Raw genomic sequence first — 27,970 nt, forward strand, 5'->3', positions numbered from 1 at the left:
ACGTGGCACTGAAATACGTGGCACTGAAATACGTGGCACTGAAATACGTGGCACTGAAATATGTGATACGTGGCACTTAAATACGTGGCACTGAAACACGTGGCACTGAAATACGTGATACGTGGCACTGAAATACGTGGCACTGAAATACGTGGCACTGAAATACGTGCAACTGAAATACGTGGTACTAAAATATGTGGCACTGAAATACGTGATACGTGGCACTGAAATACGTGGCACTGAAACACGTGGCACTGAAATACGTGATACGTGGCACTGAAATACATGGCACTGAAATACGTGGCACTGAAATACGTGGCACTGAAATACGTGGCACTGAAATACGTGGCACTGAAATATGTGGCACTGAAATACGTGGCACTATGACTGTCAGAAAATGTTCATTAAACGGTTAGGGGTGAGGTTAGGGGTAGAGTTAGGGTTAGGGTTTGGATCCCTTTATCACCTTGATGGTGGTGGGTGGCTTTTCAGTGTGTTTTCTGTTTTTTTCGATAAAAATGCATGCGTTTTTAACGCAAACAAACGCATGTGCTTAAAAACGCAAGAAAATACTGCAGGTTGTATTTCTGAAAATGAACGCATGCAGAAAAAAACCGCATGCGTTTGAAAACGCGACCAAACGCGTACAAAAAAACCGCATGCGTTTTCAATGTTAAATATAGGGAAAAAACGCATGCGTTTTTTTGTGCAAAAAACGCTGCAGACAAAAACGGAAGTGTGAAACCAGCGACGCTTTTTATAGCAAAAAAGTTTTTGCGTCTCCACATTTTGAGACCTATAATTTTTCCACATTTGCTCCACAGAGTCATGTGAGGTCTTGTTTTTTGCGGGACGAGTTGACGTTTTTATTGGTAACATTTTCGGACACGTGACCGTTTTTGATCGCTTTTTATTCCGATTTTTGTGAGGCAGAATGACCAAAAACCTGCTATTCATGAATTTCTTTTGGGAGAGGCGTTTATACCGTTCCGCGTTTGGTAAAATTGATAAAGCAGTTTTATTCGTCGGGTCAGTATGATTACAGCGATATCTCATTTATATCATTTTTTTTATGTTTTGGCGCTTTTATACGATAAAAACTATTTTATAGAAAAAATAATTATTTTGGTATCGCTTTATTCTCAGGACTATAACTTTTTTATTTTTTTGCTGATGATGCTGTATGGCGGCTTGTTTTTTGCGGGACAAGATGACGTTTTCAGCGGTACCATGGATATTTATATCAGTTTTTTGTTTTTTGATCGCGTGTTATTCCACTTTTTGTTCGGCGGTATGGTAATAAAGCGTTGTTTTTTGCCTCGTTTTTTTTTTTTTTTTCTTACGGTGTTTACTGAAGGGGTTAACTAGTGTGGCAGTTTTATAGGTTGGGTCGCTACGGACGTGGCGATACTAAATATGTGTACTTTTATTGTTTTTTTTTTTAATTTAGATAAAGAAATGTATTTATGGGAATAATATTTTTTTTTTTTTTCATTATTTTGGAATATTTTTTTTTATTTTTTTTTACACATTTGGAAATTTTTTTTTTTACTTTTTTACTTTGCCCCAGGGGGGGACAATACAGATCGGTGATCTGCCAGTTTGCATAGCACTCTGACAGATCACCGATCTGCGAGAAGTACAGGCTGCTTCACAGTGCCTGCTCTGAGCAGGCGTCTGTGAAGCCACCTCCCTCCCTGCAGGACCCGGATCCGCGGCCATCTTGGATCCGGGTCTGGAGCAGGCAGGGAGGGAGGTAAGACCCTCGCAGCAACGCGATCACATCGCGTTGCTGCGGGGGGCTCAGGGAAGCCCGCAGGGAGCCCTCTTCCTGCGCGATGCTTCCCTGCATCGCCGGCACATCGCGATCATGTTTGATCGCGGTGTGCCGGGGGTTAATGTGCCGGGGGCGGTCCGTGACCGCTCCTGGCACGTAGTGCCGGATGTCAGCTGCGATATGCAGCCGACACCCGGCCGCGATCGGCCGCGCTCCCCCCGTGAGCGCGGCCGATCGGCTATGACGTACTATCCCGTCGGCGGTCATACGGGCCCACCCCACCTCGACGGGATAGTACGTCAAATGTCGGGAAGGGGTTAATATCCCTGCTCAGGGCCATTGATTTGACTAGACTTAAGGGGTATTGCTTTAACCAAAAGGGAGTGGTTCCTTCTTTTAATTTAATCATGACAGGGGGAATGGGCAGCTGACCCACATCAAATTTTCCCCTTGCCCAAATGGTGTCTGGTACCTGACTCTTTTCCCTGTCCTCAGACATTCTGGTGTCAGGTGTTACTTTCACTACTCTTGCCATATACACCATTTCTGCAATATTACACAAGTGTTTATATAAGTCACACATTAACCCCTTCATGACCCAGCCTATTTTGGCCTTAATGACCTTGCCATTTTTTGCAATTCTGACCAGTGTCCCTTTATGAGGTAATAACTCAGGAACACTTCAACGGATCCTTGCGATTCTGAGATTGTTTTTTCGTGACATATTGGGCTTCATGTTAGTGGTAAATTTAGGTCGATAATTTCTGAGTTTATTTGTGAAAAAAACGGAAATTTGGCGAAAATTTTGAAAATATTGCAATTTTCACATTTTGAATTTTTATTCTGTTAAACCAGAGAGTTATGTGACACAAAATAGTTAATAAATAACATTTCCCACATGTCTACTTTACATCAGCACAATTTTGGAAATAAATTTTTTTTTTGCTAGGAAGTTATAAGGGTTAAAATTTGACCAGTGATTTCTCATTTTTACAACAAAATTTACAAAACCATTTTTTTTAGGGACCACCTCACATTTGAAGTCAGTTTGAGGGTTCTATATGGCTGAAAATACCCAAAAGTGACACCATTCTAAAAACTGCACCCCTCAAGGTGCTCAAAACCACATTCAAGAAGTTTATTAACCCTTCAGGTGTTTCACAACAGCAGAAGCAACATGGAAGGAAAAAGTGAACATTTAACTTTTCAGTCACAAAAATGATCTTTTAGCAACAATTTTTTTATTTTCCCAAGGGTAAAAGGAGAAACTGGACCACAAAAGTTGTTGTCCAATTTGTCCTGAGTACGTTGATACCTCATATGTGGGGGTAAACCACTGTTTGTGGGCACGGCAGGGCTCGGAAGCGAAGGAGCGCCATTTGACTTTTTCAATGAAAAATTGGCTCCAATCTTTAGCGGACACCATGTCGCGTTTGGAGAGCCCCCGTGTGCCTAAACATTGGAGCTCCCCCACAAGTGACCCCATTTTGGAAACTAGACGCCCCAAGGAACTTATCTAGATGCATAGTGAGCACTTTAATCCCCCAGGTGCTTCACAAATTGATCCGTAAAAATGAAAAAGTACTTTTTTTTCACAAAAAATTTTTTTAGCCTCAATTTTTTCATTTTCACATGGGCAACAGGATAAAATGGATCCTAAAATTTGTTGGGCAATTTCTCCTGAGTACGCCGATACCTCATATGTGGGGGTAAACCACTGTTTGGGTGCACGGCAAGGCTCGGAAGGGAAGGCGCGCCATTTGACTTTTTGAATGAAAAATTATCTCCATCGTTAGCGGACACCATGTCGCGTTTGGAGAGACCCTGTGTGCCTAAACATTGAAGCTCCCCCACATGTGACCCCATTTTGGAAACTAGACCCCCCAAGGAACTTATCTAGATGCATAGTGAGCACTTTAAACTCTCAGGTGCTTCACAAATTGATCCGTAAAAAATGAAAAAGTACTTTTTTTTCACAAAAAAAAATTTTTTCAATGGAAAATTAGCTCCAATCGTTAGTGGACACCATGTTGCGTTCGGAGAGCCCCTGTGTGCCTAAACATTAGAGCTCCCCTACAAGTGACCCCATTTTGGAAACTAGACCCCCCAAGGAACTAATCTAGATGTATAGTGAGCACTTAAAACCCCCAGGTGCTTCACAGAAGTTTATAACGCAGAGCCATGAAAATAAAAAAATATTTTTCTTTCCTCAAAAATGATTTTTAGCCCGGAGTTTTTTATTTTCCCAAGGATAATAGGAGAAATTGGACCCCAAATGTTGTTGTCCAGTGTGTCCTGAGTACGATGATACCCCATATGTGGGGGTAAACCACTGTTTGGGCGCACGGCAGGGCTCGGAAGGGAAGGCACGCCATTTGGCTTTTTGAATGGAAAATTAGCTCCAATCATTAGCGGACACCATGTCGCGTTTGGAGAGCCCCTGTGTGCCTAAACATTGGAGCTCCCACACAAGTGACCCCATTTTGGAAACTAGACCTCCCAAGGAACTAATCTAGATGTGTGGTGAGCACTTTGAACCCTCAAGTGCTTCACAGAAGTTTATAACGCAGAGCCATGAAAATATAAAATTATTTTTCTTTCCTCAAAAATGATTTTTTAACCCACAATTTTTTATTTTCCCAAGGGTAACAGGAGAAATTGGACCCCAAAAGTTGTTGTGCAGTTTCTCCTGAGTACGCTGATACCCCATATGTGGGAGTAAACCACTGTTTTGGCACACGTCGGGGAGCGGAAGGGAAGTAGTGACGTTTTGAAATGCAGACTTTAATGGAATGCTCTGCGGGCGTCACGTTGCGTTTGCAGAGCCCCTGATGTGCCTAAACAGTAGGAACTCCCCACAATTGACCCCACTTTGGAAACTAGACCCCCAAGGGAACTTATCTAGATGTGTGGTGAGCACTTTGAACCCCCAAGTGCTTCACAGAAGTTTATAACGCAGAGACGTGAAAATAAAAAATGTGTTTTCTTTCCTCAAAAATATTTTTTTAGCCCAGAATTTTTTAATTTTCCCAAGGGTAACAGGAAAAATTTGACTCCAAAAGTTGTTGTCCAGTTTCTCCTGAGTACGCTGATACCCCATATGTGGGGGTAAACCACTGTTTGGGCACATGGCGGGGCTCGGAAGGGAAGTAGTGACGATTTGGAATGCAGACTTTGATGGAATGGTCTGCGGGAATCATGTTATGTTTGCAGAGCCCCTGATGTGCCTAAACAGTAGAAACCCCCCACAAGTGACCCCATTTTGGAAACTAGACCCCCCAAGGAACTTATCTAGATGTGTGGTGAGCACGTTCAACCCCCAAGTGCTTCACAGAAGTTTACAACGCAGAGCCGTGAAAATAAAAAATCATTTTTCTTTCCTCAAAAAAGATGTTTTAGCAAGCAATTGTTTATTTTCACAAGGGTAGCAGGAGAAATTGGACCCCAATAGTTGTTGCCCAGTTTGTCCTGAGTACGCTGGTATCCCATATGTGGGGGTAAACCACTGTTTGGGCGCACGTCGGGGCTTGGAAGGGAGGGCGCACCATTTGACTTTTTGAACGCAAGATTGGCTGGAATCATTGGTGGCGCCATGTTGCGTTTGGAGACCCCTGATGTGCCTAAACAGTGGAAACCCCTCAATTCTAACTTCAACACTAACCCCAACACACCCCTAACCCTAATCCCAACTGTAGCCATAACCCTAATCACAACCCTAACCCCAACACACCCCTAACCACAACCCTAACCCCAACACACCCGTAACCCTAAATCCAACCCTAATCCTAACCCTAATCCCAACCCTACCCACAACTGTAACCCCAACACAACCCTAACCCTATCCTTAACCCTAACCACAAGCCTAATCTTAACCCTATTTCCAACCCTAGCCCTAATTCCAACCCTAAGGGTACCGTCTCACATAACGATTTACCAACGATCACGACCAGCGATACGACCTGGCCGTGATCGTTGGAAAGTCATTGTGTGGTCGCTGGGGAGCTGTCACACAGACCGCTCTCCAGCGACCAACGATGCCAAGGTCCCGGGTAACCAGGGTAAACATCGGGTTACTAAGCGCAGGGCCGCGCTTAGTAACCTGATGTTTACCGTGGTTACCAGCGTAAAAGTAAAAAAAAAAACGTACATACTCACATTTTGGTGTCCTTCAGGTCCCTTGCCGTCTGCTTCCCGCTCTGACTGAGTGCCGCCGTACAGTGAGAGCAGAGCGCAGCGGTGACGTCACTGCTGTGCTGTGCTCTCACTTTCCGGCCGGCAGACAGTCAGAGCGGGAAGCAGACGGCAAGGGACCTGAAGGACACCGAAATGTGAGTATGTACGTTTTTGTTTTTTTTTTTACTTTTACGCTGGTAACCACGGTAAACATCGAGTTACTAAGCGCGGCCCTGCGCTTAGTAACCCGATGTTTACCCTGGTTACAAGTGAACGCATCGCTGGATAGCTGTCACACACAACGATCCAGCGATGACAGCGGGAGATCCAGCGACGAAAGAAAGTTCCAAACGATCTGCTACGACGTACGATTCTCAGCAGGGTCCCTGATCGCTGCTGCGTGTCAGACACAGCGATATCGTATGGATATCCCTGGAACGTCACAGATCGTACCGTCGTAGCGATCAAAGTGCCACTGTGAGACGGTACCCTAACTCTAATTCCAACCCTAACCCTAAGGCTATGTGCCCACTTTGCGGATTCGTGTGAGATTTTTCCGCACCATTTTTTAAAAATCCGCAGGTAAAAGGCACTGCGTTTTACCTACGGATTTACAGCGGATTTCCAGTGTTTTTTTTGTGCGGATTTCACCTGCGGATTCCTATTGAGGAACAGGTGTAAAACGCTGCGGAATCCGCACAAAATTGACATGCTGCGGAAAATACACAGCGTTTCCGCACGGTATTTTCCGCACCATGGGCACAGCAGATTTGGTTTTCCATAGGTGTACATGGTACTGTAAACCTGATGGAAAACTGCTACGAATTCGCAGCGGCCAATCCGCTGCGGATCCGCAGCCAATCCGCTGCGGATCCGCGGCCGATCCGCTGCGGATCCGCGGCCGATCCGCTGCGGATCCGCGGCAATCCGCTGCGGATTCGCAGCCAAATCCGCACTGTGTGCACATGCCCTAACCCTACCCCTAACCCTAACCCTACCCCTAATTCTAACCCTAATTCTAACCCTAGTTCTAACCCTAACCCTAGCAGAAAAAAAAATATATATTTTATTTATTTTTATTATTGTCCCTATGGGGGTGATAAAGGGGGGTCATTTACTTTTTTTTCATTTTGATCACTGCGATAGGCTATATCGCAGTGATCAAAATACTTCTGAAATGAATCTGCCAGCCGGCAGACTCTGCGGGCGCAGTGCGCATGCGCCCGCCATATTGGAAGATGGCGGCGCCCATGGAGAAGCCGGACGGACATCGGGAGGCCCGGTAAGTATGAAGGGGGGGTGATCGGATCACGGGGGGGGGACCGGAGCACAGGGGGGAGGGACCGGAGCACAGGGAGGGGGCACCGGAGCACGGGGGGAGCGGACAGGAGGACGGAGGAGCGGACAGAACGAATTAGGGGGGCGGACCGCGCACCGGAGCACTGGGGGGGCGATCGGTGGGGTGGGGTGGGGGCAGATTAGGTTTTCCAGCCATGGCCGATGATATTGCAGCATCGGCCATGGCTGGATTGTAATATTTCACCGTTTTTTTGGGTGAAATATTACAAATCGCTCTGATTGGCAGTTTCACTTTCAACAGCCAATCAGAGCGATCGTAGCCACGGGGGGGTGAAGCCACCCCCCCTGGGCTGAAGCACCACTCCCCCTGTCTCTGCAGATCTGGTGAAATCGGAGTTAACCCCTTCACCCGATCTGCAGGGACGCGATCATTCTGTGACACAGCATATGCGTCACAGGTCGGGAAGGCACCGACTTTCATGACGCATACGCTGTGTCACAGGTCGGGAAGGGGTTAATGTCCATATATTATTTATACCCATATTTGATTGGGTAGAGTACCCCTTAAGAACTAAATTTGATTCACAAAACATGTGACCAAAAGAAAATTATATATATGAAAATATATATATAATTACGAAATGTGCCGAGTCATAAAATGGGGGAGTACAATGCCATAGGCCACAGCAAAGCACAAGCTTATTCTAAGAAAGTAGCAGCCCTATATAAATCCATAACTAACAGTTCCAAATACAAAAAGAAGGGATTTGAAAAATACCAAATATCGATGCCAGTTGCTTGCGATAAGGTATAAGAAGTGGAAAAGACAAATAAACATAGACTATGGTTTGAGCCAATATAATGAATGGCTAAAAAACTATATATCATATGAAGACAACCTAGAAATACATGGTAACTATACCACCTTGTGTAAGGAAACTACTAAACTGGCAAATTAATGGAATTAAGTGTAACTATAATAGGGCATGATTTACCTGTGGTATAATGTGCACGTGGAAGACCCTGGCGTCCCTCTGCCCCAAGTGTTTGTATGAAAGGGGACTTGTGACTGTAATACCCTCAGGAGAGTACTGTATAGTGGCACTCAACTCTGCTCCCAGCTAAATCATAGGGGTATTGTCACTAACAATAAGTTTGTAAGCATCTCTTGGCGGTCTCGTGATTCTAGTCTTAACCCTCACGCATTCCACAGTCTCGTCAGTAATCATGTCTGGCATTATCAAGTCTTTGTGTTCCACAGTTCCGGCTGCCCCAGTGTCAATCAAGAACTCTGTCTCTTTCCCTCCCGGCCTTGGTATGGTGGTCATCAAGGCAGGACCAGGTCTGGAGGGGACAAGAACAGGGCACACATTTGTCACTGGGTTGTCAGTTTCCTAGTCTGGAGGTGAAGAAGGTGGAAGATTGGTCTGAGTGTCCATTTTCTCCACAATTCCAGCACTTTACTGTTTCTAAGTCCTTAGGTCCCTTACTACGTCTCTACTGTTTTCCTTGTACTCCAGCATACATGACACGTCATGTTATTGTCCTAGTTTGTTCACCTCCTTTAGGAACCTTCAGGTCTTTTGGATCTACATTTCTCCATTCTGGTCTGGCTGTCTGTACTGCGCCTCGTAAGCTTTTGGTCATACCGTCAATGAATGTATTTACCAATATTTTAACATCAAGTGGGTTTATGGGACTGTACCCCTTGTCTGCCCATTTCAGCTGTAACCGTCAAAAGTACATCTCTACACTCTCTCCTTTTTGCTGTGTCACGTCAGTCAGGAGTACAAACTGTTCTGATTGTTTCACTGTCGCTCATTGTTTTAGTGATTCACAGTATGTCTCCCCAGACCGTGCAGATTTATCATCCATGCCCCATGCTTGATCTTTTGCCACATCTGTATGTGTCTTAATTATGTGTCCTAGTACGTCACCTGCTTTTGTGCTCACTAACTCTCTAGGTCTGCCCAGGTGTACTTATACGTCCATCATATTGTCTTTGTCTGTAAAATGGAAAAGGTTGGTTCTCAGGGTCAGCCAATTGTTTTAGCATAGCTAGCTAGTCAGAGCGCCTCCAGGGATAATACTCCTTTATCTGTTTTACCCTACCTGATGTGGTTGGTTCTCTGGTGGTGGGGGTGACTAGATGACCGGTTGGGAGTGACATGACATGCTGGTCTACAGCTCCTTCCCAAAAGGATTACTGTCAGCCTACTCCCAAAAGTTAATGTCCCCACTATCCACCAACCACAATCCTGTGTCAGCTTCTTATGTCACTACATGTGATCTTGTCTGGACAGGATTCAGTGCAATTCACTTAGGTCGGGTTGCAGCACGATTCATACAAGTATTTCTCCAGCCTGGGTTTGTCTGACCACAGTGTTTAGAAATTCATCTGTCTTGTCTGGGTCTCTGGTTATACAAAGGTATGACCATAGCAGTAATGTGTCAGTCATAGTCAGACTTTTGAGCATCAAAACATTCATAATACACCTTACGTCCGTCCTGCCGCACCCTCTCAGTCGCCATTTATTCACATGCTATTTTCTTCCCTTGTCTGCCTTTTTGTACATCCAAACATCCACACACTGGCATTTTTGCCTTTTTTTTCAATATTGGTTTCACATCTTTCACTGCTTCCTTTTTCAATCTGTATAGCGGATCCCATTGGGGCACTGACTGCACACACAGAACAAGTTGCCCATGGCTTCAACTTATTCCTCAGACAGCTCACTTTTATTCTGCAAATGCCCTTTTTAGTGTGCCTTACCATCTACGGGTGGCCACACGTGACAAGTCAGAGCGAGTGTCAAGATTTAGCTGGAAGGCTTTTCTTGCCTCTCACCCGGTAGACCTAAAGGATGTAACGGGAAGGCTAAAAACTGCCTCTCACCCGTTAGATCAACTGGCTAGAAAAGGAAGGCCCAGGTGTGTTAGGCCTCTAACCTTTCAGCTCAGCTCCATGGAGCGGGAAGGCTTTTCTTGCCTCTCACCCACAACAAAAACCAGCTGACTGTAGCAAGAAGGCCCAGATGTGTTAGGCCTCTCACCTACTACATCAGCAGTGCAGTTGGCTACCTCCTCCATTGATCCTCAATTTGCTATATATCAATCACTCAACTTGAAGCAGGTGAATCTTTTTACCAATCTTTCAATCACACAAATTTCCTCTAAAATAGGCACAGTTCTTTTACTTTTCAATACATACAGTACTATTGCTTTAAACTCAAATCTTACACTGTACAATACCAAGGACAGAGAAACTTAGAACGCAGCTACGTGCCCCCCCTCCTCTGGCCCACAGCACAGAGGGGAGAAATTACAAGCAATTCACGCAGGGGTTCGACTCACCCCTCCCATCAGGTATTAAACACAGATAAGAGCTTGGTGTCTTCCACACAGAAACGGAATGCAGCAGTTTTCAGACTTAATCTCTACAAAACATTCATCCTCTCGGAATTAAAAACAGTTTCTCTATACAGGCAGATCACTGCACAACTTGAATAAGCTGATTCTGACCACGTCCGGCCAAAACACATATAGAAACCTATCCAATATCAAACCATATATAACACAGGTTTCACTGAATCTCAGATGTAAATTAAATGTACATTACTAATCCACAACTCATTCATCCTGGACCTTCTTATCTCAATCACTCCACCTAATTCAGCTCATATTGAGTTGAATAATGTATTCTGTCACATACACAGGACCACACCTAACGGAACCCCTCATCAATCAGGGATGGATTTATTTATTTATTTATCCCTTATACTTATTTACTCACCTCTCATGTCATTCAGAGGTTCTCATAGACATACATACAAGGTTCACACAGCCTGCCTATTTTGCACTTTGGAATTAACACAACTCTATATAAATAAAACTGCAGCAGTGTCCACTGACACTCTGAAAGCACTTTAAGGCCAAACAACAAAAACCACGGCCTTATACAAAATACAGCTTCATATAATGTACTGCCAATCCAAAATGACCAAAATAATAACACTGCACAGAGCCTATCACAGCTCTGTATTACACACACACACACACACACTAAACAAATACACAACCAATTAGGATATTGACAAATAATACAGATAACAATTATCACAATTATCATCTTATAACTCTATTATTCAACTCTCATACGGACATAAACAGACAAAACACAAAACTCACTGGTGATGTGGATTCTTTGAACCGTGTTCGCAGCCTTTTACCCAGAGGTATGGAGAGATCCAGAAGAGAGACTGCAAGTGCAAAACAGATTGTAAGAATAAAATTTCTCACCTTGCTGCAGCTGGTGTTTTGCATGTCCAATCTCCCAGGAAGCTCCCACATACGGATTCCGAATAGGCTGGTTACCACGGACCCCGTTCGGGCGCCAAAACTGTCATAGCTGTTTGCTTCTGAGCCAATGTCAGTACGCCAGATCACCAGTGAGGCCAAATCAAGAGGTTACGCCCGTCATTTTACAAGCACGCTTGGAGACAAAAAGACACCTCAGACATATCCTGTGAGCAAGTCACTTTTATCTGATATAGCAAAAACCAAGGCAATGTTTTATACCATTTACAACAAATGCATTTCAATGTAACTCATGTAGCCCCCACCATCACCCAGAACATGTTGTGGCTGACTATTGAAAGCATACATGATAAGAAGTATAGTCTCCTTGAAGAGGAGACCATCAGACTACTGCGTCAACAGATTCTAGTAATTCTAGCAATTAAAAGCAAAAGGCACTTAAAGGCAAACTATTAACCCTTCTATATCAATACCCTTAAATCGTTGAATATCAGATTATGAGGCTGGGTAATATAAACACAAAATCTAGAACAGAGAGAGGAAAAACATTAACCCTTCTATATCGCCAGAAAATCATTATACAGGGATTGTTAGGCAGGGAATTTGCTGATAAATAAGTGAACGCTGCTAGGTTGGAGGGCATGGGGGACTTGACATGTTCCCTTTAAATCTTTTAACCTTCATATTCGCTCTGAGGTTAATGAATTATGTAAAGATTTAGATCAAATGAACTAAGTGGCCATTCCATATTAAATTTGTCCCTCACTTCCTGACCTGTGTCAAACATTATTGTAAACACTGGACAATGATAAGGAGATATTTGAGTGAGGTCGGGTGAGGTGAGGGGACAGTGGCATAACTAGTGTCCGATTAGCCCCGGTACATAATTTGAACTTGGGCCCCCATCAGTATGTTGGTCAGATGTATGGGTTCTTGTAGCGTTCTAGATCCTATAAAGGCATACGTGTTTGCCTCCCATGTAATAATGTCACCCATCTGGGCTCTTTTCTGTAATAATGTCCCCCATCCCGGCTCTTTTCTCTAATAATGTCCTCTCTCCTGGGCTTCTTCCTGTAATAATGTCCTCATCATGTACTGCAGTGCATGAAAACAACAGGTTTTTGCGCTCCAATACATTTCAGCTGAATTTGCGTCTTTATACACACATGTAGCTGAAATGGGCTCTGTCATCAGCAGGCCCACCTCCCACACAGGTACGGCCGCGGTCGCACCCTCTGAGATGAAGATCATTACGCCCCATACGGGAACATGTAGGAGCTGCTCTATTCGCCAACCTGAATATGTTGAGCTGGATTGTGCAAAATTACATAAATGCCAAGACTCAATATTTCCTAGAAAAACATTACCCAAAGTCGCAGTAAATCCACTGGCTTGCATTTTTCTTATATTAATAATCTTTATTTTTATATAGCACTAACATATTCCGCAGCGCTTTGCAGTTTGCACACATTATCATCGCTGTCCCCGATGGGGCTCACAATCTAAATTCCCTATCAGTATGTCTTTTAGAATGTGGAAGGAAACCCTCGCAAAAACAGGGAGAACATATAAACTCCTTGTAGATGTTGTCCTTGGTGGGATTTGAACCCAGAACCCCAGTGCTGCAGTGCTAACCACTGAACCACCGTGCTGCTTTGCACTCTAGTGTCACATCATCTTCAGGTAAGTGACGCACATACATCAAACCATCCACATGATGAAAATAAAAATATGATTCATTTAACCAAGATATCTTCTTTCATTGTAATAATGTCCAGTTCTTAAGCTCATTGTAGGTGCTTTAAGTGGTGTACTTAGGCCAGCATAGTCACTCTCATCGATCTGCTCCTACACTAACTAGAGTTGGGGGATTTACTCAAGTAGAATTGAACTGTACTCACATTTTACAAAAAAATCGTTATACTCCAGGAAGCTAATTTTTTGTAATTCACTCCTCGCAAATTCAACAAAATGATCTGATGTCTAGTTGCCATTTTGCTGAACCATAGAAGAGGTTAAAAAAAAACAAAACAAAAACAACTTATACTTAATTCACCGCTGAGCTTTCCAGCCATCTCTGCTGCTTCCTCTCCAATATAGGTCTTCATCATCTTTTCTTACTGCTGCAGGCTGCATCTCTATGCTAAACTGGAACTTCTGGCTGCAATTAGGCCCAGGAAATCACAGGTAGAAGTTCCACACTTGAGTGTGCGTAGGAAGGTTGCTGAGCATGTTGCTGCAACCTTAAAACGTGCATACTTAGAGATAGACCGGGCAAAGTCACAGCCAGAAATCTTAGCCTAGACTGCACAAAAAGGCCTGTGACATCGCTGCACATGGGCATTGTAAAGTCATGGCAACATCATGATGACATGATGAGCGATGTGACGTTACATTGTGCACTGTAAGGCTTTGAATTCTGGGCATGAATAGGCCCAAAATGTCTCAGGCCTAGTCATGGCAGGAAGTCCTAGCTTAGCGTGAAGATGCAGCAAGCTGCGACGGTTGGCAGAGAATCCAAGGACTGTATGCAGGTGCAGGGATGTCTCATGCCTAGTGTGAAAATGCCTAGGGTTTCAGGCCGCAGTGAAGTTAAGAAAAGACACCAAGGAGATTGTACATGAACAATGAGCAGTGGAGGTGATATGAGTATTAACAATTGAAGCCCTGACTGCTGCCACTTTTGGATCAGGGCGATTTCGGCAGCATGATCAAGTCAGCTGATCATGCTGCTGACATCACTTCTGTGCCACAGAGGATGTGTTCAGCAGCAAGGTGGTGGAATATGTGAGATGACAGTATGGGCAAGAGGGAGGAGGGTAGATATGTGAGGAGGCAGTATGAGCAAGAGAGGGAGGGTTGAATATATGAGAAGACAATATGGGCAGGAGGACTGGGAATGTGTGAGGAAACAGTATGGGAGGAGGGCTGGGAATATGTGAGGAGGCAGTAAGGACATAGGGACTGGGGGACTGGGAATGTGTGAAGAAACAGTAAGGGCATGTGAGTCAGGGAATGTGTGAGGAGACAGTATGCGCAGGAGGTGTTGAAATGTGTGATGAGGCAGTACAGATGGGGGCTAATTTCTCAGATGAACTGTCTCCACACTGATGGGCAGAGAGAGAATGTGGGATGAGACAGAATGGGCATCTGGAATGTGAGGAGGCAATATAGAAGAAGGGATAGTATATGGTAGAAAAGTGTTCTGGGGAGCAGTATAGAGACTGTAGTATATAGAGGGATCAGCACGGGTGAAAGTGTGCAAATATGCAGGGGGGTTTGAGGAGACGGCACAGTCATGAGACAGGGCAGTATAGGAAGGGCTCAAGTTTTAAAAACATGGAAAAGGAAATTGAGTTATGAGCCAGTGGCAAGGGTAGCTGTATTAACCAGCTTTTCCTCTACAAATATATTGATTCATATCCTTCATTTGACTAGAAGCTAATCTGCATTACCCAGAAGTAGCCATGAAACAATGTGAAGGAGTGGTAGTATTCCACTTACATACAACTGCGCTGCTGTAGATGATAACTAGTGATGAGTGAGTGTGCTCGTTACTCGAGTTTTTTGAGCATGCTCGGGTGTTCTCCGAGTATCTTGGGCTCGTAGATTATGTTTATGTCCCCGCAGCTGCATGATTTGCAGTTGTTAGACAACCTGAACACATGCAGGGATTGCCTGTTTGTTAGGGAATCTCCACATGTATTCAGCTGCGGGGACACAAACATAATGTACGAGCACGCCCAAAATACTCAGAGATCACCCGAGCGTGCTCGGAAAACTCAAGTAACTAGCACACTCGCTCATCACTAATGATAACCGCTCATTGGTGGGCTTACTGGGTGTAAATATCCCATTCACCGGATGTTGATGACCTAGTAAGTTTTTCATTCCCAGTAATATATAGCTCACAGACTACTGTACATTATACCCCATTGAAGTTTAAAAAAAAAAAAAAAAAAGATATCCAGATAAAGACATGTTAAGTGTGAATTTCAAGAGGCAGATGATGTGCAACTCTTCTGGGACTGTATGCAAGTGAAAGTTTTATGGGCTGAAGGGATTAATATGATTAATTTTCTATGTGGGACCAACATACAAGTGGACCCTCTGATTGTATTTTAGGATTAAGTCCACATTTAGATTACTATTAGGAAATAAGAATGAAGTTGGAAAAATTGATTGTTTTTGTTAAAAATAAAATAAAAAGTTGCATCTTGCCTGCAATAGCAAAGTGGACAAAATAAGTCAACCAGTGTATAATATTAGAAATGCAAATATACCTGCAGAAACGGAGATTGAAAATGTATAGCCAAATGTGTGGCTCAAATAATGGGGAAAAGTTAAGATACTATGTATAGTATCACAAAATTGCATACAACAATTTTTTTCTGATGTACAGCTATTGTACATTGTTTAATAATTAAAGTAATTCACAGTATAAAGTTACTGTACATGCTCGTGTCTGAACCTGCTTGATTGCAACATGAATATGCGCAAGCTGTTCCTGTAATTCACATAGATATTAGTTTCATTTCTTTGTGAGCACTGTGGCATGGGAGGAGGCGTATGGATTACAAAAAAGGAAGAGGAAATATTTAGTGGACACACATGAGAAATGGAAGCTTGGTGAAGGTCTAACATCCAAAACAAATGAAAAGCAGGAAAAGTTTTGCCCATCCCTTGTGAGAATAGCACATAACAAATGTTGGAGGTTATTGTTGTGATTGTTCTTGCTTTTGTTATTGCTGTTGTCTTCGAACAGCAAAAATTAAGCCATGTAAAATATCAATCCACTGATGACAGATGGGAAAATGGACAACGCCAAGGAATACTGGTTTCAGAAAAGAGAGTGTATGGTAAAACTCGTAAAGAAGAAAAAATGAAAATGGCAAACTTTGACAATGGAGACGTCACAAGAAGTATAGGGAAAATTGCGAATTCCAGAACTCCTAGCAGACTGAAAGATGTAGTTGTTGAATTAAGATTGAGGAAAAATGACATTTCAATTGCAGCAGATAAGGTTAATAAGGTTGTAGGCGCAATACTAGAATCTGGAAAACACCGCAAAGGATCTATTTTTGAGAAAATAAAGAAAATATCCACTGGAAGCTACTATGAACGAGTCAAGGTAAGACAAATATGTTAATATCTGACTTGGGAAATTATATGAATCCAGTTTGCAGTGGGTTGGTAGAAGTTTATCTTTCAGGCAGAAATAGCTTGTGATATAATTTTTCAATAGCTAGGTAAACTAAATTTGCTATGTTGTGATCTTAATAAACGATATTTTTTCCAATTTCTTGGTATAAAAGTCGATACACATGATACGCATTTGCTGAGGATTTTGTTGCGGAATGCTCCGAGACAATCCTACTCATGTGGAACAATCTCATTTAAATGAATAGAGCTGATTTTCAGTCAACAGTTATTTCTGTAACTAAATATGGGAATGCACACTAAGGGTATGTTCTTATTTTGCATATTTCATGCGGATTTTCCACAATGGAAAAAAATCAGCGAAACAGTCAATACAACTGTGGATATAGTTGCAGAAATAACAGTGGATTTTCTGCTCATATCCTGCATTTCATTGCAAAAGGTGAAATTGGCAGCAAAAAGGTGATGTAGACTTCAAGTCCGCAGTCCTGGTAATTTACTGTTGAAGATTTTCTCACCTGTTCTAGAAATCAGAATGTCAGAACGAATTGAGAAGTCTTGAAAACTAGGGTCAACACTGTAAATACTGAGTCTTTGCATAAACTTCATGTATTTGTCAATAAAAGTGTAAAAAATTCTGAAATGCTTATAATTATATGACCACAGAAACATCTGAAAAAAAGATCTAAAAACAATGAAGCAGCAAACTTTGTTAAAACCAACATTTGTGTCAGTCTCAAACCTTTTGACCATGAATGTAAACTCTCTGCATCTTGTGATTTGTTGTTGCAGCTAAGATATACACCACGTTACAAATTATTATGCAAATGCTATTTTTCCTAATTGGTCAATGCAAAAGGAGTCAGTATAGTCCCAATGATATTAAAAAAAAAATAACTAAAAATGCACTGTTCCAAATTATTATGCGCAACAGAGTTTACCAACATTTTATAGGTTGTAAAGAACTGAAAATGGTCGTTTGTTGGATTTGCAGCCTTAAGGGGACACATTTACTGAAATCAAAAGCTTTTTCAATCAAAAACATCTTAAGTTACAAGTTAACATAGAAACCCTTCTTTGATATCACCTTCACAATTCTTGCATCCATTGAACTTGTGAGTTTTTGGATAGTTTCTGCTTGAATTTATTTGCAGGATGTCAGAATAGCCTCCCAGAACTCCTCTTTTGATGTGAACTGTCTCCCACCCTCAATGATCTTTTGCTTGAGGATCCTCCAAAAGTCTTCAATAAGGTCAACGTCAGGGAATGTTGGTGGCCACACCATGAGTTTCTCTCCTTTCATGCCAATAGCAGCCAAAGATGGACAAGTATTCTATGCAGCATGAGATGGTGCATTTTCATGCATGAAGATGGCTTAGCTATGGATGTCACAGTTGTTTTTGTACCATGGAAGTAAGTGGTCAGCCAGAAACTCTATATACTTTGCACAGGTCATTTTCCCAACTTCAGGGACCCTAAAGGGGCATACCAGCTCTCTCCCTTTGATTCCAGCTCAAAACATGACTCCAACACTTCCATGCTGACATCGCAGCCTTGTTGATACATGGTGGCCATCCACCAACCACCTACTACACCATCCATCTGGACAATTCATGGTTGCATGGCATTCATCAGTAAATCAGACTTTTAAAATTAGTCTTCATGTATGTCTGGGCCTATTGCAACCATTTCTGCTTGTGAACATTGTTTAGTGGTGGCCAAATAGTAGGTTTATCGTGTTATTGTTGTGATCTTCTGTTTACCTTAAGCCCAATTCATATGTCTGATTTTCTTGTACATGTGCTGTCCATTTTTTAGCAGATGGCACATGGGCATATTATAGCATAGGGCTGCATTTGCACAATCAATGGTTTAAAAAAAACAAAACAAAGAATCAGAGACATGTCCAACTTTAGTCTGATTTACATGAACGTATTTATGATGTGGAAAAAAAGACAGAACAGGGTGGCCATTCATGTTGCATCTGTCTGTTAGGCCTCATTCACACATAAATGTTTAAAGGGTATATCCCGGACTTTATAAAAAATTTAAAAAAAAAGTACCTAAGCAGTAACAGGCAGGTAATTGCAACTTACTTTCCTTCCTGTTGTGTACAGCGCCGTTCTTCCCTGGCACAGAGCAGTCACAGACTGCTCCTGCATGGGATTCAGAAGCCTCTGCTGATGTCATGTCTACAGAGAGGAGGCTTATTTTCTGCAGCGCTCTGTAGACGTGAACAGTGAACAGTGTCTGGGAGGCTGCTGTTGGTGCTGCCCAAAAACTTCAACAGATTAAGAAACTAACAGATTCCATGGATGGAAAGCTTATGACTAGTGATGAGCGAATATACTCATTACTCGAGATTTCCCGAGCACGCTCGGGTGACCTCCGAGTATTTTTAGTGCTCGGAGATTTAGTTTTCCTCACCTCAGCTGAATGATTTGCAGCTACTAGTCAGCTTGATTACATGTGGGGATTCCCTAGAAACCAGGCAACTCCCACATGTACTTATGCTGGCTAACAGATGTAAATCATTCAGCTGCAGCAAGAAAAACTAAATCTCCGAGCACTAAAAAATACTCACACCCGAGCGTGCTCAAGAAATCTCGAGTAACAAGTATACTCGCTCATCACTACTTATGACTATTATTGAGAAGAGAGTAACTACATTGGTCACTGATATTTTTTTTAAATGTATTTTTGTACATTTTGAGTTGTTTTGTTATTATTTCTCACTTTAACAGATTAAATTAAACAATTGAGTTTACAAATGTATGTTTTTCATTTGGTCACATAATAATTCTGCACACTAATAGTTGCCAAATAATTCTGAACACAGATATCCTCCTTAGGGCTCATACTCATTTGTGAGAAAAAAAAGGGTCCGATTTCCAGGCAGAAAAAACGGATGAGTGCTATGCAAGTGTCATGCGAGTGTCATGCGATTTCCATGTGATTTTTCCTCAGAACATCCATATGACATGCGTATGCAATGCAATTTTAACATGAGGTTTTACGTACAGCACTTCTCTGTATGTAAAAGCTCATGTTAAAGTCGCATTGTTAAAGACAACTGTACCGATTGTTTTAAAACCAAATAATAATATATATATAGTAGGGGTTCACTCACTCAGGTGCGTTCGAGGAAACAGGAGGCACATTCTCTTTAATGTCCATGTGGGTTTATTTGCTCCATAAACCAGCAAGGCAGCAACAAAAAGGAAAACAGTCCGTACATCAGGCCGACGTAGCATAAAAGTCCATAGAAGAGCTCCGCTCTCTCAGGTCTGTAGGCACACAGGCCCAGTCCTGGAGCCTTAACACACTGTGGAGGCTTTCTCCTCCACACACACAGACTCCTGTCTGTAGTGTCCTGCCTGGACACAGGGATCTCTGTCCACACTCACAGGTTCCCAAACACTCACTGCCATAAGCCAAACACAGCTCCATTATGTAGCCTGAAACCACACCCAGGAACCCATCACATGATTAGACATGTGGTTCTGACATCACCACAGGTCCTGAAACAAACATAGATAGGCATGGTTATGCCCCTTACCCAGGGGTGAGTTATATGGGTAGCCAGACCCTCCCATCTCTCATAGCTACCCGTAACCTGGACCCAAATATACTTAAACACTTCCTTATTGCTTTATGTGCATTACAGAAAACACTCCGGGTTACATCACAGCGACAAGCCTTCTCTGTGATACATACCTCCCGTCGACTATACAACCTTTAGCCATGCTACATACCTCCCCCCTCTGCCTGAAGCCGTGGGGCTTGGCACTTATCCTAAACCGACTAGAGACCCCTCTCAGTCGTCCCTGACAGTCAAACCGTCTGTCTAAGTCAGGGCCTGTTATTGAACCCTTTTGTCGGTATTGGTCATCCCTTTCCGTCACATCCATTGATAACGATGACCCCTTGTCATCTCGTCCGCTACAGGATCTCCCGCTTAAGTCACTGAGCCCTGAGCTAACTGAGGAGTCACTATTTCTAGCTCTTCCATCTGACCACCTTCGGTTCTCTCTTAGTCGTTGATCTCTCCTATTGTCTTTCTTCGGAGAGCAGCTCTTCTCTTTACGTCTATATCCTCTGTTGACTTCAGCTTGAGGACTTCCAGGCTTTAGAGCACCTCTTCGCCTCTCTGGCAGCTGTTTATTAACTTGTAGTCTCTCAAGTCTCAGCTGTTCTACCTCCCTTAGGTATGCCATGCGATATTCCAGGAGCATGCGGATATTCCTAAGACTCTCTCTGGATCCGACAACCAGGAACGGAACCATCCCATCTTCACCCATGGCCTGGACCTCTTCATCAGCCGGTATCCTCAGTCTCTTCAGACCGGATTTATCCACCATCTCCTGCATCACTCTTCCAAGTTTCCCAATGACTTTCGCCACCAGAACTTTGGGTACTTGGACTGTGTCTTCCACTAAGCCCAGCCGACTAAGAGCTTTCCTTTCACGCTCCAAACGTTGAACGGCTTCATCATTCTTCAAAATGATCCTCTGTTTTGTACGGAGGCAGTGTAGGTGCATATCCCTCAGGATAGCCACCTGCTTCACTGTGACTTCCATAGTCGACAGTACCACCAACTGTTTAGTCTCTGGTGCCCAGTGCACACTACATGCTTCCACTGCTTTTCTGAAGGCCTCATGCACACCTTCACCGGTACAGGCTTCTTGCACCTCTTCGGGTACATCAATCATGGTCTTGAAGAGCGGGGTCTCACTCTCTTCATAGACAGACGGCTCCCTTTTTGCCTCTGACCTTTCAACCGGGTGTCTGTCTTGTTCCGCTTTTAGCACAAACTCTTCCTCAGTCTTGTCTTCTGCTTTAGCCTTCGCCAAGATGGGGATTGGCAACTCCTCTGCCCGGCAGCGATGTTCCTTCTCTCTCTGGAGAAGCTCCTGCTGATGCTTTTCTTGAGCCATTCTGAGCACGCCCACATCTTTCAATATGGCCCTATTCACGGTTTGACATGCTGATAGGTGACCTCTGAGCTCAGAGACTTCCTTCTCCAGCTCATCCACTCTGTGCTCAATCACCAGTCTCAGGACCCTTTCTTGCTCGACTGTCTCTTTAAGCAGCTCTATCTCATGGTCCGGCTCTCTTTTGGCTAGCACATGTCGCACCACCAGTTCTTTAATTAAACTTTCAGACGGGGTCTCTTGCTCAGCCACACTCTGCCTCTTCAGAGTTCCACCTGTTTCTGCATCCACCTCCATGGTCTCTCCTGGGCTCTTGGTAACTTCAGAGTTCTCCATCTCTTCAGCATCAGGTACTCTGGAGCCTTCATACTGAGCCACTTCACTCTTTCCGGGTATTGCAGACGTGGGTCTACTACAGGTCTGTTCTAACTCCAGCCTGTCACTAACTACCTCAGTGCTAGGGTTTGTCAGAGATAAAGTGACCTCCTCATCAAGGACAATAACGTTATCTGCACCTGACCCTGTCTCTTCCTCTTCATCTTTCTTCTCAGAGGGTGTAACCTGTCCCGCCTTTTTCCGTCCCCCGCGACGAGAGGAAGATCTGTGATTTTTACTCGGCTCCTCCTTACTGCACACTTTTCCCTTTGCGCTCAAGTCACAGTCTGGATAGGAGTCACACCCTCTCACTCTGTCATCCTGGAACAGCAATTCCCCATTTACACAAGTGTCAAATCCACACTTTCTTCCAGTCACCCGTAACTCTGGATTATCTACCTTAGGTGTCGCTATCTCCTTTTCACACATCACACTACTCGGAATCACTACAGCCGCCTGTTGTAGTGGGGCTCCCTTAGGGTCATTCTGAGTCCGTTCTGAGCAATCAGACACTCCCCTTTCCTCCCACAAGTCCCAAAACCTTTCAAAGTCCTGGCCTATTACAACAGGGTATGGCAAATCTGAGACTACAGGTACATCATGGCTGGCAATAATAGTGGGCGTCTCAATGATTACCCTGGACACCGGATAATCCCTAGTGACGCAGTGGACTTCCATCTTCCTTCCGGGAATCAAATAGACAGGGAGTGTGGTGCTCACCAGCGTCACCAGGCTCCCTGAGTCCAGAGATCCAGTCACGCACACTCCATTGATTTCTACAGAACAGCTCTGTGTCATCTTGCCAGATGAAAAGTCAGTACAACATTCTGAACATGCGCTGTTCGAACACTGAACCCGGCAACAGTTCATCAGCGAATTCGCCGCCGCCCCTTTTTTGGACTCTACCCCCTTTTGGGTTACTGCCCCCTTGTGGACCATTTTTTCCTTTAGGGCCACCACCCCTTTTAGGGACTCCACCCCCTTTTGGGCAAACTACCCCCTTTTGAGACGCAGCCCCTTTTTGGCCAACCATAATTATTTGGGCACTGCTCCGTTTTTGGGACTCCACCCCCTTTCAGGGACACCACCGCACTCTGGGGTACACCCCGTGGACTTCCCACAGCACTCTCAGGCCCCAGTTCGCCCAGCACACCAATGTGACTCTGGCACTTTAAGAGTCTGCACACTCTAAACCAGCAATGTCTTTTTTTTTTCCTCTTTGCTGCAACTGCACTTCACAAGGCTCTGTACCGCAGACTTCGTGGACCCACCAATCCACAGCAAGCCGCTTGTCACCTTCGTGGACCCGCCGATCCACAGCAAGCCGCTTGTCACCTTCGTGACCCCACCGAGCCACAGCAAGCTGACTCTCAGGAAAAAAAAACTCAGTCTCTCACTGACCCCGGTCAGAACACCACAGACTCCGGTCTGTTACGCACCCGGCTTTACACACAGCCCAAACATAGTTTTTCACTGACCCCGGTCAGTACAATACACGGTTTTCAGACCGTCACCCGTTGGCAACTTCACGGGTTCCTGGACACCCCTCGGCCTCAGAGGTGCCCAGACACAACAGTTTTCTCACTGACCCCGGTCAGTATTTACACACGGTTTTCAAGACCGTTACCCATCATTGCCGCACAGGTTCCTGCGACCCTCTTCTCCTCGAAGGTATTCCACCAATAACAAGTCTCACTGACCCCAGTCAGTATTTACTCACGGTTTTCAAGACCGTCCACTCTTCAGGCTCAGACCAGCCAGCGCTGCAACTTGTGCTCTTCGGATCTTTGCCCGCATTCTCCACCAATTGTAGGGGTTCACTCACTCAGGTACGTTCGAGGAAACAGGAGGCACATTCTCTTTAATGTCCATGTGGGTTTATTTGCTCCATAAACCAGCAAGGCAGCAACAAAAAGGAAAACAGTCCGTACATCAGGCTGACATAGCATAAAAGTCCATAGAAGAGCTCCACTCTCTCAGGTCTGTAGGCACGCAGGCCCAGTCCTGGAGCCTTAACACACTGTGGAGGCTTTCTCCTCCACACACACAGACTCCTGTCTGTAGTGTCCTGCCTGGACACAGGGATCTCTGTCCACACTCACAGATTCCCAAACACTCACTGCCATAAGCCAAACACAGCTCCATTATGTAGCCTGAAACCACACCCAGGAACCCATCACATGATTAGACATGTGGTTCTGACATCACCACAGGTCCTGAAACAAACATAGAAAGGCATGGTTATGCCCCTTACCCAGGGGTGAGGTATATGGGTAGCCAGACCCTCCCATCTCTCATAGCTACCTGTAACCCGGACCCAAATATACTTAAACACTTCCTTATTGCTTTATGTGCATTACAGAAAACACTCTGGGTTACATCACAGCGACAAGCCTTCTCTGTGATACATACCTCCCGTCGACTATACAACCTTTAGCCACGCTACTATATATATATATATATATATATATATATATATATATATATATATATATATATATATATATATATATACACTCACTGGCCACTTTATTAGGTACACCTGTCCAACTTCTTGTTAACACTTAATTTCTAATCAGCCAATCACATGGCGGCAACTCAGTGCATTTAGGCATGTAGACATGGTCAAGACAATCTCATGCAGTTCAAACCGAGCATCAGTATGGGGAAGAAAGGTGATTTGAGTGCCTTTGAACGTGGCATGGTTGTTGGTGCCAGAAGGGCTGGTCTGAGTATTTCAGAAACTGCTGATCTACTGGGATTTTCACGCACAACCATCTCTAGGGTTTACAGAGAATGGTCCGAAAAAGAAAAAAAATCCAGTGAGCGGCAGTTCTGTGGGCGGAAATGCCTTGTTGATGCCAGAGGTCAGAGGAGAATGGGCAGACTGGTTCGAGCTGATAGAAAGGCAACAGTGACTCAAATCGCCACCCGTTACAACCAAGGTAGGCCTAAGAGCATCTCTGAACGCACAGTGCGTCGAACTTTGAGGCAGATGGGCTACAGCAGCAGAAGACCACACCGGGTACCACTCCTTTCAGCTAAGAACAGGAAACTGAGGCTACAATTTGTACAAGCTCATCGAAATTGGACAGTAGAAGATTGGAAAAACGTTGCTTGGTCTGATGAGTCTCGATTTCTGCTGCGACATTCGGATGGTAGGGTCAGAATTTGGCGTAAACAACATGAAAGCATGGATCCATCCTGCCTTGTATGGAGCATCTTTGGGATGTGCAGCCGACAAATCTGCGGCAACTGTGTGATGCCATCATGTCAATATGGACCAAAATCTCTGAGGAATGCTTCCAGCACCTTGTTGAATCTATGCCACGAAGAATTGAGGCAGTTCTGAAGGCAAAAGGGGGTCCAACCCGTTACTAGCATGGTGTACCTAATAAAGTGGCCGGTGAGTGTATATATATATATATATATATATATATATATATATATATATATATATATTTATTTACATATATACTACCGTTCAAAAGTTTAGGGCCACCCAGACAATTTTGTGTTTTCCATGAAAACTCATGCTTTTAATCAAATGAGTTGCCAAATGAATTGAAAATCTAGTCCAGACATTGACAAGGTTCGAAAAAAAGATTTTTATTTGAAATAATAATTTTCTCCTTCAAACTTTGCTTTCGTCACAGAATGCTCATTTTGCAGCTATTCCAGCATTGCAGACCTTTGACATTGTAGCAGTTAATTTGCGAAGGTCATCTGGAGAAATTTCACCCTATGCTTCCAGAAGCCCCTCCCACAAGTTGGTTTGGCTTGATGGGCACTTTTTGTGTACCATACAGTCAAGCTGCTCACACCACAGCTCAATGGGGTTGAGATCTGGTGACTGCGCTGGCCACTCCATTACAGATAGAATACCAGCTGCCTGCTTATTCCCTAAATAGTTCTTGCATAATTTGGAGGTGTGCTTTGGGTCACTGTCCTGTTGTAGGATGAAATTGGCTCCAATCAAGCGCTGTCTACAGGGTATGGCATGGCATTGCAAAATGGAGTGATAGCCTTCCTTATTCAATATCCCTTTTACCTTGTACAAATCTCCCACTTTACCAGCATCAAAGCAACCCCAGACCATCACATTACCTTCACCATGCTTCACAGATGGCGTCAGGCACTCTTCCAGCATCTTTTCAGCTGTTCTGCATCTCACAAATATTCTTCTGTGTGATCCAAACCACTCAAACTTGGATGCGTCTGTCCATAACACTTTTTTCCAATCTTCCTCTGTCCAATGTCTGTGTTATTTTGCCAAATTAATCTTTTCCTTTTATTAGCCAGTCTCACATATGGCTTTTTCTTTGCCACTCTGCCCTGAAGACCAGCATCCCGGAGTCGCCTCTTCACTGTAGACATTGACACTGGCGTTTTGCATGTACTATTTAATGAAGATGCCAGTTTAGGACCTGTGAGGGGTCGATTTCTCAAACTACAGACTTTAATGTACTTGTCTTGTTGCTCAGTTGTGCAGCGGGGCCTCCCACTTCTCTTTCTACTCTGGTTAGAGCCTGTTTGTGCTCTCCTCTGAAGGGAGTAGTACACACCGTTGTAGGAAATCTTCAGTTTCTTGGCAATTTCTTGCATGGAATAGCCTTCATTTCTAAGAACAAGAATAGACTGTCGAGTGTCACTTGAAAATTCTTTTTTTCTGGCCATTTTGAGAGTTTAATGGAACCAACAAATGTAATGCTCCAGATTCTCAACTAGCTCAAAGAAAGGTCAGGTTTATAGGTTCTCTAATCAGCCAAACTGTTTACAGCTGTGCTAACATACTTGCACAAGCGTTTTCAAGGGTATTCTAACCATCCATTAGCCTTCTTACACAGTTATCAGACACAAAGTACCATAAGAACACTGGAGTGATGGTTGTTGGAAATGTGCTTCTATATACCTATGACGATACTGCATTACAAACCAGACGTTTGCAGCTGGAATAGTCATTTATCACATTAACAATGTATAGAGTGTATCATTTAATGTTAGCTTCATCGGAAAAAAACTGAGCTTTTATTTAAAAAATAAGGACATTTCTAAGTGACCCTAAACTTTTGAACGGTAATGTATATATGTATGTATATATATATATATATATATATATATATATATATATATATATATATATATATATATATATTAGATAGATAGATTAAAAGCTGGCAGATGCTGCGTGCAGAGTAGAATAGAATACATCAGAATAGAATAGATAGAATTGAAATATACACATAGCATAGGTGTGTGTGTATATATATATATATATATATATATATATATATATATATATATATATATATATATATATTGTGGCATGGCGACTGGTCATGTGATTGATTTGCGGTATGTATCACAGAGGTGAGTGGCCCTGTAGTGGAAGTACGGGCATGTTTTGCTCAGCAGATCTACTGCTGAGGGTTTTTGCTATACATTGGGAGGTTTCCAGGTGATTTGGAGAGATGGGTGGGTCCAGTCACCTACATACCCACCGAAAGGGGTGTGTCTGAACACCTCAGATGGTTGTGTGTTTGAGGACCTGCAGTGATGTCATGTTCACCTGACTAGCCATGTGATAGGTACCTGGGTGTGGTTACAACTATGTAATGGAGGTGTGTTTGTCATATGGGAGCAAGTGCTGGCAAGTTTAAGCCAGAGCAAGGAGGCCTGTGAGATACCTCCAGAGTGGACGGTCTGATAACAGTGAGTGATACTGACCGGGGTCAGTGAGAGACATCTGTGGGATACTTCTGAGGATAAGAGGCATCCGGGAACCTGTGTAGTCAACACCAACAGGTAACGGACAGGGATCCGTGTTATATTGACCGGGGTCAGAGAGAGAGAGAGACTGTGTTTACTCTATGTTTATGGGATACCTCTGAGGATAAGAGGCATCCAGGAACCTGTGTGATGGACGCCAACAGGT

At 43.7% G+C, this 27,970-nt stretch overlaps 1 protein-coding gene across 2 annotated transcripts in view; it reads left to right on the top strand.

Moving 5' to 3' along the window:
* The first annotated feature begins 16,121 nt into the window (after positions 1-16,121).
* The window catches only part of LOC143809933 (cyclic GMP-AMP synthase-like), a 77,776-nt gene continuing 65,927 nt past the window's right edge, over positions 16,122-27,970 (top strand). For both annotated transcript variants that reach the window (XM_077292884.1, XM_077292885.1), the window contains exon 1: positions 16,122-16,697. In XM_077292884.1, coding sequence (XP_077148999.1) covers positions 16,272-16,697 — 426 coding nt within the window. In that variant the 5' untranslated portion in view covers positions 16,122-16,271. The remainder of the gene's footprint in view (positions 16,698-27,970) is intronic.

The sequence above is a fragment of the Ranitomeya variabilis genome, chromosome 2 (genome assembly GCF_051348905.1).
Source record: "Ranitomeya variabilis isolate aRanVar5 chromosome 2, aRanVar5.hap1, whole genome shotgun sequence".
NCBI classification, from domain to species: Eukaryota; Metazoa; Chordata; class Amphibia; order Anura; family Dendrobatidae; genus Ranitomeya; species Ranitomeya variabilis.